Source organism: Seriola aureovittata, chromosome 5, assembly GCF_021018895.1.
Source record: "Seriola aureovittata isolate HTS-2021-v1 ecotype China chromosome 5, ASM2101889v1, whole genome shotgun sequence".
In the NCBI taxonomy this organism is placed as follows: Eukaryota; Metazoa; Chordata; class Actinopteri; order Carangiformes; family Carangidae; genus Seriola; species Seriola aureovittata.
The window spans coordinates 12492879-12509721 of record NC_079368.1 but is presented as its reverse complement, the minus strand read 5'-3'; the positions used below and the strand labels follow the sequence as shown (position 1 = coordinate 12509721).

At 39.6% G+C, this 16843-nt stretch overlaps 1 protein-coding gene across 1 annotated transcript; it reads left to right on the top strand.

The window, feature by feature from the left end:
- Positions 1 to 4885: 4885 nt before the first annotated feature.
- Positions 4886 to 11111, top strand: aqp3a (aquaporin 3a). Its single transcript, XM_056377396.1, has 6 exons — positions 4886 to 5077; positions 8531 to 8657; positions 8959 to 9096; positions 9238 to 9353; positions 9453 to 9670; positions 9829 to 11111. The coding sequence occupies exons 1-6, from the start codon at positions 4970 to 4972 to the stop codon at positions 10022 to 10024; spliced, it is 903 nt and encodes a 300-aa protein (XP_056233371.1). The 5' UTR covers positions 4886 to 4969; the 3' UTR covers positions 10025 to 11111.
- The last annotated feature ends 5732 nt before the right edge of the window (positions 11112 to 16843 follow it).

Sequence of the window (16843 nt, the reverse complement as noted above, 5' to 3'; positions counted from 1 at the left end):
ACAGTAAAATCCTCAATTGAGTCATGTAAGCATTGCAGTACAACACTTCTGGTTCAAACTTGCATAGTGTAATTCTGATCAAATAGCCTTAAGGAGGAGGGGGAGGACATTCACATTTCCATCAGGCCCCTTATCATCACAAAGAAGAGATGAACGATGGTTCTTACAGTAAACTGTATGTATGCCAGCTGTACATGAATCCTGCAACTCATATTTACAGAACATAACCTTTACTTTGCTTGTGTTGCAAATTGTACCAAATGTAGCAACTATACTAAATATAAATGTACATACTGTACTCAAAAAACAAATCTGACAAACATATTTATTGCTACATTTCTGTTTTTTATGGTTAGTTGTCCACTCCAGTGTAATCGCTGTGTCTTCATCATTAGTTAATTTATATTCACTCACGCAATATTGTCTGTATCCCATTACTGTAAATGCAAAACATTTCTTCCTTGTTTATTGTTCCACTGAAACACCCTCTGCACTCTACACACAGCACCAGAGAATTGCCACACTCCTCTGGTTTACCAGGAACCGCAGTAGAATTTGCATCTGGTAAATTGAAGCTTTGTGTTGTCATCTTGTTTATGTCTCCAGTTGCTGGTTTATCACAACCTCAGTGACGATCTACAGGACGTGATGCACCAATTAAGCTTTTCCTGCATATCTGCTATGTGTAAATGCAGAGTTGTATTTATGGGAAGAAATTATCATAATATATGTGGTTAACCACCTTGTGTACATCCTTGACAGTAAGTAATGCACTAGGGAATACAGAAGGCCTTTGTGTTATAATCTGTGATCCAGATGCAGATGGAAATGGTAGTTAAAGGTGTACAGTGAGAACGCTTGTTGCGTGACAATCTCTCTCTTCGTTTGTCTAAGATTTCAGCTGGACAGCCTCCACAGGTTACTGAGAGGGCGATAAAATCTGAGTTGCATGGGGGGGGGGGTTCACAGAAATATAAGAGGTTTAATTACTGTAAATATTTTAAAGGCAGCTTGTTATAGCTAACAGTGAGTCTGAAGAAAAAAAAAAGGTGTGTCCATTATTAAATGGTCCTGTGCCAGCATATACGTAGATCTGCGGTATCAACACTGTTAGACACATACACTTGTAATGACGTGTACTGGTTGATGACGAACTGCTCACACCGTGAATATTACAGCTTATAAAAATTCTTAATTGCCATGCGATGTGTATGTGTTTGCGTCTCAGCAGCTGTTGACAGAGAAAACATTCTTTTGATTACAGCGCTGCATAATTACAGAGAAAGTGGAAATGTACTTGAGGCAGGCTTTAGGCACTATGCACCGGATTCAATATAACAGAGAGAGAGTGTTATAAATTATATCATCTGATCTTGACATCGTGATGATTTGTGTCCCTGTGAACACCTTTAAGTGATTCACCAAACAATAATCACAATTTTACAGTTACTGGGAACCTGACCTGGCAAGAAAGTAACACAGTACCACCAAATGTGGTCAAAGTATTGTTGTGCATTAGTCACTGATATCAAGACCTGACATGACTGCAGATTTCTCTTTAATACAATTTGAACTGACATCGTGGGGCTTTTTGCCAGGCCACACATTCAGTTATCAAATAAAGCTTATTGCTGTATCGCAAACTACACACATCCAGCCATTAATAAAATATTTGAGACCATGACATGGTTAAAAGTGGCTGAAAAAACAGAAACACTACTACCAAGTAAGGGTTTGTTTTTTTTACCATAGAGCTTCCTTAAGAGATCAAAAAATAGAAGATTTGAAATGATGAACTGGACAATTACAATTTCCTGCTCTAGGTCTAGAACTCCGGTGTATTAATCCTCTAATTTCAGTGTCTCTGTCTGGCCAGAGGCAGTGTGTTAACTTGCGCCGTCTGTCGTAGAGATATCAATCTTTCTTCATCTGTCTGCACCTGTCCTGACTTCCAGCACCTGATGGAAAACAACTGCCACACTGGCACTCCTACTGCAGACAAACACATCTGGTAGACACATGGTAGCCTACATATTGCCCATCAATCACGGACATTCAAAACAGGCGTCCATGCCATTTCCTTAGGACCTTAGAGTTTTGAAAGAAAAGAAAGAGAACAAGAAAAAACAATATGTATTAAACAGTAACTTTTTATTGTTAAAACTTATTTTTCCCAGAATGCGGACAGAGATATGATTTTGGTTGGGATTCTAGCTTTCCCTAATGTTTGTGGGTAATACCATTCTTTTTTTTTCCTTTACCATTTACTCTCCTGTTTTTCAGCAAACTATTCCAGGAAAAGTTGCTTAAAACCATGTGGCCCAAAAATGCAGCTTCCCTGGTCTGCTAGATGGGATTCCTTCTGGAATCGGCGGTCAAGTAAAATGTGTGCACAGATGCACCTAAATCTGTCACTGTATGGAAAAAGGCTGCTGAAGATAAAGTGTTTACAGGACAAATACTAGTAGAAATTTTAGGATTTTAGAAAGATTATGATTTTGAAGCAAGCTATCAAATGCGTAGATGCCTTGAAATTAATACGCACCACAAGATGAAGGGAAAACAATCCAGTGAGACTCTACAAAAATGTTTTTTGTGTAAAGTGCCAAACAAATCAAGCATATTTCCAAATCTGTTCCCTTCACTGACCATGGGCACTGAAACCTGTTCAGATATTCACAGCGTAGAAAGAAGAGAAAAAAACTTGGAGAGGAAGTCAGACAAGGCTGACTCCAAAAGTCAGTTGCCTCGCACTCACATTCATACTTGTGGTAAATCCAGGTGACCTGCAGTCACTGGACTGTGGGAGGAACCTCAGGGTGGGTCAATGATCACACCCGCCACACTGACCCACTATCTTTCAGTTTATATTGTCCTCTCAACTGAAAGTTCCTGGCTCTTAGTGCCATCCAATTATTCCATAAAATATTCAATACACGTGCAATGTTTTCACTGAAATCTTACTCAGAATCCTGGGAAAACAGGACTCTCATATATCAGCATACCTGACATCTGCTTCCATGCCCCCCCTTCCTCGTGAAGTTTGCATTTACACAGTTCTCTGTGAACAGTTGCACAACTTTCATGACGCATGTTGGTTGGTTGACGCCGGCATTGTGACAGACATGACTCAGATCGCCTCAGGGTTCTTCAGTGATCACACATGTCGCATATCTAGAATTTGCTGAACCACTGTTTAGCCGTGCTTGCGCTGAGATTCGTTCGGTATTCCAGCAAAGTGGAATATTTTAACAAAAGATATACATTTATATTGGCTCAGGAATTTGATTTCATAAGTATCTAGTAAACTCTTACTTTCAGTATGTGCACAAAATTGTTTTGCAGTCTAATGTGAAGGTGATCCAAGCTGATACTGTACTCCACAGTCGCAGTAAAATAGGAATAGCCCAAACAAAACAAAAGAACTCCAAACAGCGTAAAGAAATGGTGCACTGATTCCTACTGATAGAGGCATGTCTCTGTGCTTATAAAAGTGGAAATGTTCTCACACCTCTATTGAAACCAGACAAAGAAGGTATAATATGTGGTGATGAGGTTTCAGACAGGGGACAAAAGAACAGGTCAGAGAAAATGAGGTGAGGGACAGAGAGGGAAAAGAGAAGGATGTCTGTGAACGGGTGGGAATGAACCAGTACGAGCTGCAAACAGGTATGGATTACATTTGTGTGTGTGTGTGTGTGTGTGTGTGTGTGTGTGTGTATATATGTGCTTTATTTCTACTCTTATGAGGACCAAATCCTTCACAAGGCTGTGGAGGATCCAAGCTGGGCATTTTATAATTCAGTGTTTGGGTTTAAGGTTTGATTTAGGATTCTGTTCATTTTAATAATATGGAGTTTGGTGGATTATGGTGGATACAGGCTACAACAGCGGATGTTGCAGTGCAGGCGCTTCTCCTTTCTATCTGTACAGTAAGGCTATGCTTTTCCATATGTGATTTATTTGCATAATCTAAGAAATAAACTTACTGCAAAACAGAGAAGGAATAAAAAAGCAGAAATGTTGGATTCAGCTGATTCTAGGAATGTTGAAAGTGGCAAACAGGTAAAGCTCAGTTTGGTTTTAGTTTAATATCAAATCAGACAACACAGATAACATTGTAAATTAGGTTTTACCACATTAAGTGTGCAAGATAACATTATCGCTAAATGTATATTTGATTAAATATAATCACAATCAATAGAACAAGAAACAAATACAATTCCCAGATGGAGAGAAAGGTTGCTGTCACACTTATTATGAAGTGTCGTTTACTAAATTCAGATCTGAGGGAGAGAGAAGAGGTGTCATCAGGAAGTTTTTCTGTTCCTTTAGCTGCCTGATCTCAAGGCAGATTTCCAAACCCCGCAAGTAAGTAACCATTTGTCAACATATTTTTAAATCCAAAATTCTAGGTACATTATGAATACATAATGAACCAGAAGTTTAAAAAATAAAACAAATGTGAGAACTGGAGTATTGTTTGGACAAGATATGGGTTGCAGGTATGCAATGAGTGAGGTTAATGATGGAGCTCACAAGTATAGCAATGTAAAGAGTGTATGTGTGTGTGTGTGTGTGTGTGTGTGTGTGTGTGTATGTGTCTGTGTGCGTGCACACGAGTGTGTGTGTGTGTGCGAGTGCGTATGTGCGAGTGCGTATGTGTGTATGTGTGTGTGTCTGTGTGCGTGCACACGAGTGTGTGTGTGTGTGTGTGTGTGTGTGTAAAGAGAGAGAAAAGGAGAGAGGACCAGTGAACAAACAATAGTGTGAATCACACGGTGACAGGCAGGGAGGCGTGGTGCAGAAGGTGGGGCCGAGCTCATGCTTGGCACCAGTCTCCAGTCCAAGCCCATCTTGGCTCTATAAGAGGAGCCCGGTCCTCCCAGCCTCACAGCCACTCAGGAAAACTTATCTACCTACTGTGTGTGTGACTTCTCACAGTCTCATCAGCCTCTAGCAAGAAAACATGGGCAGACAGAAGTTGTATTTGGACAAACTGTCCCGGTTCTTCCAGATCCGTAATATGCTGCTTCGGCAAGCGTTGGCAGAGTGTCTTGGCACCCTCATCCTTGTGGTAAGTGTATATGTGTGTGTGTGGGTGTGTGTGTGAGAGAGAGAGAGAGAGAGAGAGAGAGAGAGAGAGAGAGAGAGAGAGAAAGTGCATGGAACTTTCATCAAATCATCTTAGGCTGAAAATGATGTTAAAAGAGCTGCCAAGCTTTAAATGAGAAGGATACAAAGTTCATGCTTTGTAGTATACTGTATGTTGATAATAAGTGAACTCTATCCTCTCTCAGAGTGTTTTCTTAAGTACCCTCACAATTCAGTTTTTTTCTTTTGATGTTGCAACATGATCAATTACTCTCTATATGACAATGTTGGCATTCTATCATTTGTGATGAATTATTGAAAAATGTCATTCATAAGCCATATGTAGACTTCAAAGGGAATGAAGTGACACCCTTTGTATTAGAAGAGCCAATGATTGCTCTCTGTGTAAAGTGGTTACTGACATTGGCAAACTGAGTTCAGAACAAACAGGTAGGTGTCCGGTTGCTCAGGTCTGCAGTGTTCTGTTGACAAAACCATATTTACAATTCACACAATAATATTTGCTTGGAGCTGGGATCCAGGATCCCGGATCCCAAACATCATGCCATTCTTTCATCACAACACAGGGAGGTTGGTGTGTGTTTGTGTGCATAAGGTGCACGTCAATGTCAGTGCCAAACAATAACCCAGCATCACAGGCTTTAAACATCAGTTACTATTTAAGTTTTCTGTTTTTGACACAGACTGATGCATTCCACCCTGGACAGAGACTGAGTAGTGTTTTTGTCTTCCAGCGTTGCCACATGCAGTCAGAAAATCTGAATCTGAACATCACAGCATTGTTCTTATGTTCAGAGTAAAATGTATCTTCTGTACTAAACAAACAAAATAAAAAAGACTTATAGCCCAGTTAGTCAGAGGCTACCATTTTATTTAGAGGCATTTTTTATTACCCCTGTTTGGGCAGAAAAGTGACACTTAAGTTAAAATGAGTTTAACAGTTAATACATTAAACACTAATGCAAATACCAAGCTTAGTGTGCAACCTAAAGGCTCCTGTACTGGTTTAACATTGACTGTGAGGCTGTGATGCGTTTAGTGACTCACTGCATTAAACACTCAAAGCCAATTATGAAGGATTAGAAGCATGCTGCATTTTATTCTGATATATATAGTCCAAGTTTTACGTAAAACATTTTAAAGATCATTCGTATTTCCATCAGATGGAGCAGTTTGCATGAGATTAGTCAGAATTTCAAGTGGATTAGTTATAACATATAGACGAACATATAGAATATAATAGAAAACAATATAGAAGTAAATTGTATCAACACAGATATGCAATGGAAAATGACATATGTATTAGAGCCACAGACGGAGAACATTCAATAGCTGTTACTGGTCAGATCAGACTGAATGTATCATGACTACTGATGGGACAGAAAGGTGTGGTGCAGTTATTTAACGGGTGACACATGTCGGTGGCAGCACTGGGAGCGTCCGTGGCAGAACAATAGATGTCACATCACAGACATGCCTGACATAATATTGCTGCCTGTATCAGAGATCACAGAGGTCTCTCTCTCTCTGACTCTGTCTTTGTCACCAGCTTCTTCCTCCAGATAAGACGATCAATACATGTTGCTACTGGTGTGAGCAATTAAACAAAGCAAACCGCTTATGAGTAACAATCTGTTACTGTAAGATGACTTGGAGAGATCGGTAAATTATGTGATGGTGTGTGTCTAGGTGTGTGGGTGTGGATGTATGTATACCTCTTTTGTCAGGCATTCTTGGCACTGTGCCAGTAACTCTCAGGCAACCTGTTAGGATCATAACACAGGATATTTCTGAAGACACTGAGAAGAAAAATGTCAAGCACAGGCTGGTGTGACCTTGAAGGTGCCCCCTATATGCAGGCAATGTATTTGGCCATCCTGCTGTAACTGTTTTGTTAACCCGTCATTGCACTCTCAAAACATGTACAATATTTTCCACTTCAAACAACTGTTCTCATACTTGACCGGGAGAGTAGCCGTGAGGAGGGATTTTGAGGCTCTTCATCTTGAATCTGAAAACATCACGCAGGTAGTGGTTTAGAGACTGGTTCCCAGCCAGCAGTTTTGTTTAGTTTTTTTTTTCTGTCTTCAGCTCCTTAACAATTGCCAAATGTATGTTTCAGTAGGCTGACTGCTCTGGGGTTTTTTTTTTTTATAAGCTCCCCAACTGTGTTAAAAGCTGTGAGTAGCTGCATGGTTGCATGACCAGATGAATCAGTGCTGGGGTGCAGTTAACCAACTAAAACATAACAACACCAACATAGTAAGTTTGCTGCGAAGAATAACACTTGTGGCTCCCAGGCTTCAGTGCTGGATTTAAATGAGACCTTTCTCGTGCAATGTGATCTAAGTAGCAAAGTTGGCACTTGCAAGGTAATGGTCCTGCATTTGCAATCTGATGCTTCTGACATTAAGAAGTGAAAAGTCATGAGTTTTTATTTTTACGTCAGACTAGTCCAAAGTTGCATAACACCAGGGAGACATCCACCCACACTCCAAAAATAAAACGGCTAAGCACAATTCTAGCATGGGGTAGATATGTGTAGTGTTTTTTCCAGTACTGGTCTCATCAGGGGTGGAAAAGAGTTTAGACTGAGCCCAGTGATGATGAACGACCTTCAGGCGCCAGTCCCTCTGAGTGTGGTTCCCTCAAACTAACCTCAACATCTGAGTCGTGTGGTCTGACTGAAAAGCATCCTCATCAGGGGGCTTAGAGAGCAGCAGCCTCAGCATGGACCACACATACCTCTGTTACCAGGCACATACAGAGAGGACATGGGGATATACACACACACACACACAAACACGTAATTACACAGTATGGCACCTGCTTGGCAGTACTGTACATCCTGTAAACCCTTCTTCTTTAGACATCGGTCACTTTGCCCAAGAAAAAACATATGTTTTCTCCTTTTCCCTTATTCAAAGTGGAAAGGTTTTTCTTTCTTTCTCTCCCAGATGAATCAGCTGGGCAGTAGCAGTGACACTTATCCCACAGTCAGGGTCAACACAGTGACCTTTTCTGTACATCCAGTTACTGCACTCCTGTTATGAACACAATAGAGCTCATTTAATGTTGAGTAGAGCTCATTTAATGGCTCTTTGTTTTACTGGTTTCACTGATAATGATCACATTGCATCATTTCAGTCCTTGACTTGACCTTGATTGACTGACAAAGCACTAAATGAACAGTATTCATGTTTTTTTTTTCTTTTCATACAGCACAGAGGTACTGAATACATTTGATCTCTTCTGTCTTTTATTTTCCTGAAACACACAGAACAAGAACCTTAACACTTGAGGTTAAATTTAAAATCACACATATCATATCACCATAATTAGATTACCTGTTGTCTGTGCACAGGAAGTTATTGGGAACAAGTGTAAACTTGTTATCCTACCTCTTTTTCTCCAGATGTTTGGCTGCGGTGCTGTGGCCCAGCTGGTGTTGAGTGGCGGTTCACATGGCATGTTCCTCACCGTCAACTTTGCCTTCGGCTTCGCTGCCACCCTGGGCATCCTGGTCTGTGGCCAGGTATCAGGTACACAAACAATCTTACTTACAATTTTAATTTCTTTTTAATTTTACTAAATTAAAATGACATCTTCCAAATTAGATTTCTCAGTGACTCATTTCTTTTTTATTATGGATGCATAGGAATCAGTACTTTCAGAGAATTACGTTTTTCAGACAGATTGTCTGTCGGACCACATTTTAACCTGATTTGTCCCTTATATCGATCAGTCTGGGTTAGTCTGTATTTTTGTCTTTATTTAGGTAATGGTTTTTGCTCATGGTCTATGGCATATGTACTGACATACTGTCACCGTGTACATTTTAAGGTGGCCATCTGAACCCCGCAGTGACCTTTGCCCTGTGTCTACTTGGAAGAGAGCGCTGGAGAAAATTCCCCATGTACTTCCTCTTTCAGACAATCGGTTCATTTTTTGGTGCCGCCATCATTTTTGGCATGTACTACGGTAAGAGACGACTCCAGATGCAGAGCCGAATTTACCACCGTATATGAACAAATTTATGTTTTTGGTTTCGCAAAGTCTAAGTACATAGCTGCCTGAACAAAAAATATTTTATGTTATATTTTGTCATTTGTATGCCTTTAGATGCCCTGTGGGACCATCCTGGATGTTTCAATGTGACTGGGCCTAATGCCACAGCTGGCATCTTTGCCACCTACCCTGGAAAACATCTCACCATTGTCAATGGCTTCTTTGATCAGGTACTCTCTTGAAATATAAACTCAATTTTAATTTCACAAATATGGATATTGCAGCTCAAGTTTCTCACTTACCTTTTCCTCTTATGTTACTCTCTCCAGATAATTGGCACAGCAGCGCTAATAGTTTGTATTCTGGCTATTGTGGATCCGTACAACAACCCCATCCCCCAAGGGCTGGAGGCTTTCACTGTGGGATTTGTGGTTCTGGTTATTGGATTGTCTATGGGCTTTAACTCAGGCTACGCTGTCAATCCTGCCAGAGATCTCGGACCACGTATTTTCACCTCTATGGCTGGGTGGGGCAGTGAAGTTTTCACGTGAGTGCATTTGAAGGGTTTTCCTCATGAATTGTTTATCACAATTTGAACTCCTTTGCAACACTCTCACAGTGCACACCATCTAATGTCCCTCGTTCGCCTGGGGACAAGGTAAAAGCAAATTTGTATAATTATCTCTTTCCTTTTTCACTCCTTAGGGTTAGAAAGGGCTGGTTCCTGGTGCCCACTTTTGCCCCATTCCTTGGCACCTTCATTGGCGTGATCATCTACCAGTTGATGGTTGGCTTCCATGTGGAGGGAGAAGTACGTGACAAAAAGACCTTAGAGGAGGAAAATGTCCGACTCACCAATGTCAACGCCAACAACACCAAGGCTACCAAAGAAATGCACTGAGTGTGTCAGAGATATCCCGCTACACACACTAAAAGATGCACATTCTGTAAATACACACACCAACATTTTTCCTTCCACAACAGTGGTAGCCACAACTGTTATTTAACAGACCATCTTTACAGGTGTTGGGATATCTCCCAATATAACTGTGTGTATGTGAAAACAGGCCACTCTCTTTACATTATCATGTGATTGTATTGTATGGTAGAGGAACAATTGTATATGAGTGTAGAGGAGCGTAACACGACTTCAGAAACACAGAATTACATTAATTCTAAAGAGATGAACATTTGGCTCTTAGTGTCTATCACACTCTGGTTTAAACAGTATTGTATGCTCCATACTAATGTAGTGTTATATCACTTTTTTTAAATAGTTTTGCACACTTATATGCAATAGACATACCTAGAGAGATGCACATCTTTCCAAAAGAATTTCTATGCATTTTGTTAGTCCGGAGCCTTTCAATGGTAAGATTTGAATTCAGGGAAATTGCCAGAAAATTGGGAAATTAAAATTTAAAACTTGGAACCTGGATGCTCAAATAACTGTCAGTGAATACCTGCTTGAGAATATAGCACACCGAGAGAAATGATAATATCTATGTAGACCGCTCTTGTTTAGAGCTGACAGATGGTGGTGAGGCTGCATCCTTCCCACAGCATTCTTCACTTCACCAGTGCCATCTTAAAGCGGCCATATTAAAGCTGCTGTCTTTTTATATACTCTCTTTGCCCTGTAAAAGGCCTGACCAGCAATTCCTAAACAAGCTCACAAACTATTGTGATGTCATCGACTACCAAACTTGACTATTTACCCTTTGCATGAACCAAGTGCTTTCGAAAGCCATTGTGGCCGTGTAGTTTCATGTTTGAAAATATCAGATGTATGTTAACAGTTATCTTATTTGTACAGCAACTAAAATCGTTATGTTCATTTGTTATGCCTGTTCACGTGTTTGTTTCTTGTGTATGACTCCATGATTGGGTGCTAACCTGGACTGTGAGCACCTTTATATTTTGTATGTAGGTTGAGTGGAAATGCTTTTGTATTGATACAATAAAGTTTTGTTTTTTATTGTTGCAGGCATGCGGCTCATGTTACTCTCTTGTTATTGCTTTTTTTCTTGTTTGTCACAATTGCCTCTCATTTCTGGGGGAGGCCCTAACCAGATTACATCAGAAAACAATTCAGTTGGACAAACTAAGAAGTTGCACCTCTATGTAAGCAGCCCAGATTGCACTGCTTGTGGTGGGACAACATTGGGTCAGATGATACTTTGGGGAAGACTAAGCAGATTGAATTAATTGGTTTGGTGCTATTTAGTTTTCAAATTCATTAGTTTTCAAGAACCTAGGGTCACAGGGTGCCCCAGTGGCTCACCTGGCAGGGTGCATACTACATAGGCTTAGTCCTAACAGCAGCAGCCATAGGTTCAAATCCAACCCGTCATCACCTCTCTCACTGTCTCTATCACAATAAAGGCAAAAAATCACTTAAAAAAAGAAGCTTGGGTTGCAATATTGTTATTCGGAAGTTTTTTATATGAGAATGAATAGAAATTGAATGTGGTGGGAACTTTCAAGGTCACTAAAGAGATAATATATCTGTGAAAATCAGCTTAAAAAATGCTCCAAAATCTGTTGGTATATGCATGTTTTTGTGATTCTTGAGAGTTAAGGGTATAGCAGCAGAGTTCAGAGTTAAGAGCTAAGCAGGAAACAGAACTACACAAAGTGATCTCTCCATTCACTCAGCTATGCTCTTTAATAGGGATTTTCTGTTCCCAAAAGGAGACCTGCTCCATCATTATGCAGTGCACAGCAGTATTTTATACTGCTATTTCAAGGCTGCGCTTTATTTCCAAGCATAGCTCAGTATCCACAGACCAGAACTGGGCCAGCGTCCTTCAGTGCTTAAATCAAATCGGCCCTGGTCCTCCATGCCAAAGGTTCCTTTTGATAGAAACTTTTGCATACTTGTCATTTATCATCAAAACACAAAGACATTTGAACAGGTTTGCTCTTTATCCACCTTAATACGCCCATTCAGTGATTAATTTCTGAACAGAATATCATACAAAGGGCAAATCTGTTCTTGCAGTTTGGTGTTTGGATTCTGGCAAGCCAAAATGAATCAGCAGGTTTCTACAATTACTTCCAACAGGTCTTAGCAGGTCACCTTGCATGTGTAGAAGAGATTACTTGAGTCTCAAAAGAAAAACTTCATGGCATTGTTATTATCAAAACAGACAGGGTTATCAGATTTTTTTTCATCTTGAAGATTTCAATCAATCAACTCAGAATTTTATTTTAGAAATGCAATAAATTGACAACATAGATAGGTTTAACACAACACCTTAAAGTGTAAAGCTAGATCTATGGATTATAACAATGGATCACATCAGTATTTGTATGTGAATTCAGTTAACTCTACTGTTTTGATTCACTCTCTCTGCTCTCATCAGTGTCTTTTTTGGCCACTGCAGGCAGCTGTTTTCAGGCACTATACTCAACCTGGCCAGCACCAAATGGCAGACAGACAAAGTAAGCATCTAGCCAGTGAACACAGTTTAGTATCTAGTAACTAGAGGCAGATGTTTCCGTCAGGAGTTGCACAGCGAAAAGAGAGTGAAGATTCCACTTAGATTTGCCAGGTGGCTCAAACGTCACTTCAAGTGTTGCTCTGTACCAGCTGTTTGCCAACAAGTTTGGAAAATTGCGACTTAAAAGGTGATTTACTTCATATATTCATTAAAAAGCTAATTTGAAAACTGGAGGTAGATTAATGTATAAATATTAGGTCACAGTTGTGTCACTCTCACTTAATTCTTGTAATTATAAGCATGTCACATACCAAGTATATTCCTTCCTATACCTAAAAATCTCACTTATGTTCCCTAGACTGGGGAGTCTCATGAAAACATTTGCACCTGGGAAGATTTCATTCATTCAATTATTTGTTTTAATCAAAACTATTTTGATATGGTCATGCTGTTGTGAAAATTAGTTGCGAAACTAATGCTTATTTGCTTTCTTGTTGAGACTTAGATGAGATGAGAGAATGTTGTCTGTGCATTAAGTATGGAGCTTAGTGTCACATAAAGAGTGGAGACAAGGGGATTCAAAGTTCAAAAATTTGCTTTCCAACACCGCGTAACACATTTTGTCTTGCTTGTTTAATCCTAAACACAATCAAATGTAAAAACCACAATTTACTCTGTGTTTGTATTTCTTTCTAAGGTGCTAGCAAGGTGTATTTATGAACCTTCAGCTTCCAGTCTTAATGCTAAGCTTAGCTAATCACATGCTCTAGTTCCATACTTAATGCACAAGAAAATGGCAGTGGCTTCTGATTTAACTCTCAGCAAGAAAGTAAATAAGCATCTTTAACCAAAATGTCAACACCAGCAGACGAACAGCATCACACTCATGATGACTCAAAGAATCAAAGCCAGACTTTTGTTGCCTGATGGGGTTTTTTGGGACATGTTTGAACAAAAAGAATCAGCAGCAAGAATATTCAAAACAGCTCCTCACAACATGGAATGAAATTTTTTTAAAAACTCAAGTTTCTGCAAGGTGGCTGCAGTGAAAATGATACCGTCATAAAATGAACAATGTTTCCCTGGAACGAAGGAAATTCCTCTAAACAAATCTAGTCATGCTTTGGAAGCTTATTAGCAGTAATGTTATGTATACAAAATCTACAGTTACAGAAATGGGTTAAAACATGCAAAACCACCAGTACAATCCTGGTGATTCAAGCAGCACTCACCAACAGTATGACTGTGGACATGTGTAATCTGTCTCTATCACCATTCTGCCTGAGGCTCCAGTGGAATTCGACCATTAGACCAGGTTTGTAACATAGGCCTGTTGTTACAGCAATTATTTTGTCTTTTCCATTCTTGAAGTCTGTAAGATTAAGCTCCAAATGTGGCAGCTATAATCTTTAGTTAAGACATGTATGCAACTTCAGTTGAATGCATAAACAAGGGTTTTGGTGAGCGATGAACATCTGCACATACAGATCATTTCTGATGTACAGACAGAAATGGTTGAGATATCTCTGTCAATGTAATTTCTTATGTGGCCGAAAAATGTTAGTGAGGAAATAACATTAAAGACAATGCTGCTTGTTTCAGCAGTTCCTCTGTTTTACAAGAAAAAACACGAGTAAGGTTATAATAATCACAGTGGCAAGGCACATAAGCCTCTAACATTACATTTTGTGGCAAAGAGCAGTCCAAGATCCCATGAAGGCCTGGTGTAACAAAAAAAAAAAGTATCCCTTGGTGTCAAAACAGAATGCTTTCATGCAAAACCAATATAATACCTTCAAAATAACATCTCACATACCAAGTTTATTCCTTTTTACGGGGTTTGGTATTGAGGATACCTGTGAAATCTCATTTATATCCCTTGGCCTCCTGCATGCTTGAATCTCATTGAACTATTTGCACCTGGTGAGCATAGTATAACACACTTTAACAGGAAAAACAAGTTGATGGATAGGTGGGAAAACTGACATTCTTTAACTTTCTTATTGTTATATTGCAATGTTTGGTTGTCTGGTAAAGAAACGATGAAAGAAAGAAAGAAAGAAAGAAAGAAAGAAAGAAAGAAAGAAAGAAAGAAAGAAAGAAAGAAAGAAAGAAAAAGTTTCTATATTAAAGGTGAATTGCCCTGGTAAGTTCAAACAACTTTCACCCTATGTTTTACAGAGCAGTAAAATGTATCTCACACAGTTGTACAGAGTGTCTGGTTCAGACTGGGACACTAATGGCCTGTTTTGTTAAAAACAGTATGAAACACCTGAGGGAAGAGCTGGTACACATGTGCAGGCCATGTGTGATAACAGCAGAATTTACTGTGAAGCTTTAAAGCCACAGTGAATCCAAATAACAGACAGCTAACATCAAGTTCAATACACCACTTTTGCAGACTGTGATGAGGCACTAACACCCGAATTTACATGAGCAAGCCAAACTGCATTTACTCAGAAACTTAATTAACCCCGCCACACCAACACACCAACAGCAGTAACGGCAGACACACACACACACACACACACACACACACACACACACACACACACACACACACACACACACACACACACACACACACACACACACACACACACACACACACACACACACACACACCCACACTAGTTAAATGGAATTTCCTTTTCAACATGTATTGGCTGTATTATTTTGAAGCTTGTGCAACATTTTCTTTCTACTTTTTGCCAATAAAGCTTGCCAACATTTCTCAAATTTAACCCAGCTATTCAGCATTTTTGGTTAATATACCTATTAGAGTTGGCAATAGTTTATCTACAGCTGCCATAATTCTTGAATGAATAGTAAAACAGGGCAGATATAAATACACAAATTTGCGATATGATTAGTTTTTGGAGTTGTAGCAGTTCAGTCCAGTGTAACAGTAAGATTTTGAGCAAAATAAAAACCAACTAAAATGTTTTTAAGTTGCAACTGTTATTGTTGAACAGAATTTGAAAAATGTGAGATTTTTGACATCCACAATAAAAACACAAGTGTTTTTAAGACATATATCATTTCCTTTATCCTGTGAGTCTCAGTCAATGACTGTGATGAAGACAGAAACAAAACAAAAACAACAACCAAGTGCTTACAAGATGTTTGCACATTTTTTTTTTGGGGGGGGGGGGGGGGGGTTTGGAATTCAATTGAGAAGTGGCCATTGTGCATTGGTGAGAAGGAAATAGAGGATGCTCATAAATCTGGAGTCCTAAGAACACATCTGTTTATTGTTGCTTCTGTTCCTTCCTCTTGTTGTCTCCTCCCTTTCATCTAGGTCTTCAGTGCTTTTCACACCAGTTTACAGTGCAAGGATTTTTAACTGTTTCCCGTTGGGTGATTGGTATTCATCTAGGAGACACATTCTACTTTTCTGACAGGTCATACGAAGGTCAAGGTGGCCTCAGGAAGTCTGTTTCAGCTGGTACCTCAGTCATACCATGTGGTATGACTAAGACGCTTAGAGATGAGCAGGATATTACTGTGGTTACTTTCCAGTCAGGAGACTCTTTTCCCAACAGCAATATATCCTGGTGATTGAGGGATACTTTGGGAGGATTGGGAAATAACAGAGTCTCTAGCAACCATGAGCAATATAAGCAAGTGTATTCAGCATTTTAAAGTCTTAAAATTGATCAGCAAAACTTGCTCTACATTATTTCTTTTTTTCTTATACAGTGCCACTGTTCTTATGATCCTCTACTTCTATTATATATTCTGCAATATGTTACATGTTTTTGTGCCAGTCTTATTTCATGGTAAGCTTTTTTTTTCAACCAGTGGACAGATCACCTCATCAATGCTACATGTAAAAAAAAAAAAGAAAAAACATTTAAAAATGTTTATCATAATGGTTTGCAAATGGCCTGACCTGAATAAGGGAGGGAGTATGAAACCAGATACAATCTATCTGCCGGTTATTGAAAGTGCTGAGTCAGTCAGTCACACCTCTTATTCATACAGGGGTCACTCCCACCTCCTTCTCCTGCCTCACCTGCAAAATGACATGTCTGTGCACATACAGTGCAGCCTGTTAGTATTTGGACAGTGGCACTCTGTTGTTCTGGCTCAGTGCTCTGGCACACCACATTTGGAAGGAAACAATGACAATCTGGTCAAACCACTGACTTAGCTTTAAGGGTGTCTGAGAATGTTCACATGAGCACCCTAAAGTCCAGTATTGTGCAGGAGAAAAATGGGCAGGTTATGATTCCTACACTATTCACACCGTGTGTATGTAAACAACCTTA

Coding starts and splice junctions, on each gene's coding strand:
- aqp3a (XM_056377396.1), top strand. CDS start 4,970: ATGGGCAGACAGAAGTTGTATTTGGACAAACTGTCCCGGTTCTTCCAG. Junction 9,097..9,237: donor CATTTTTGGCATGTACTACG/GTAAGAGACGAC, acceptor GTATGCCTTTAG/ATGCCCTGTGGGACCATCCT. Junction 9,671..9,828: donor TGGGGCAGTGAAGTTTTCAC/GTGAGTGCATTT, acceptor TTCACTCCTTAG/GGTTAGAAAGGGCTGGTTCC.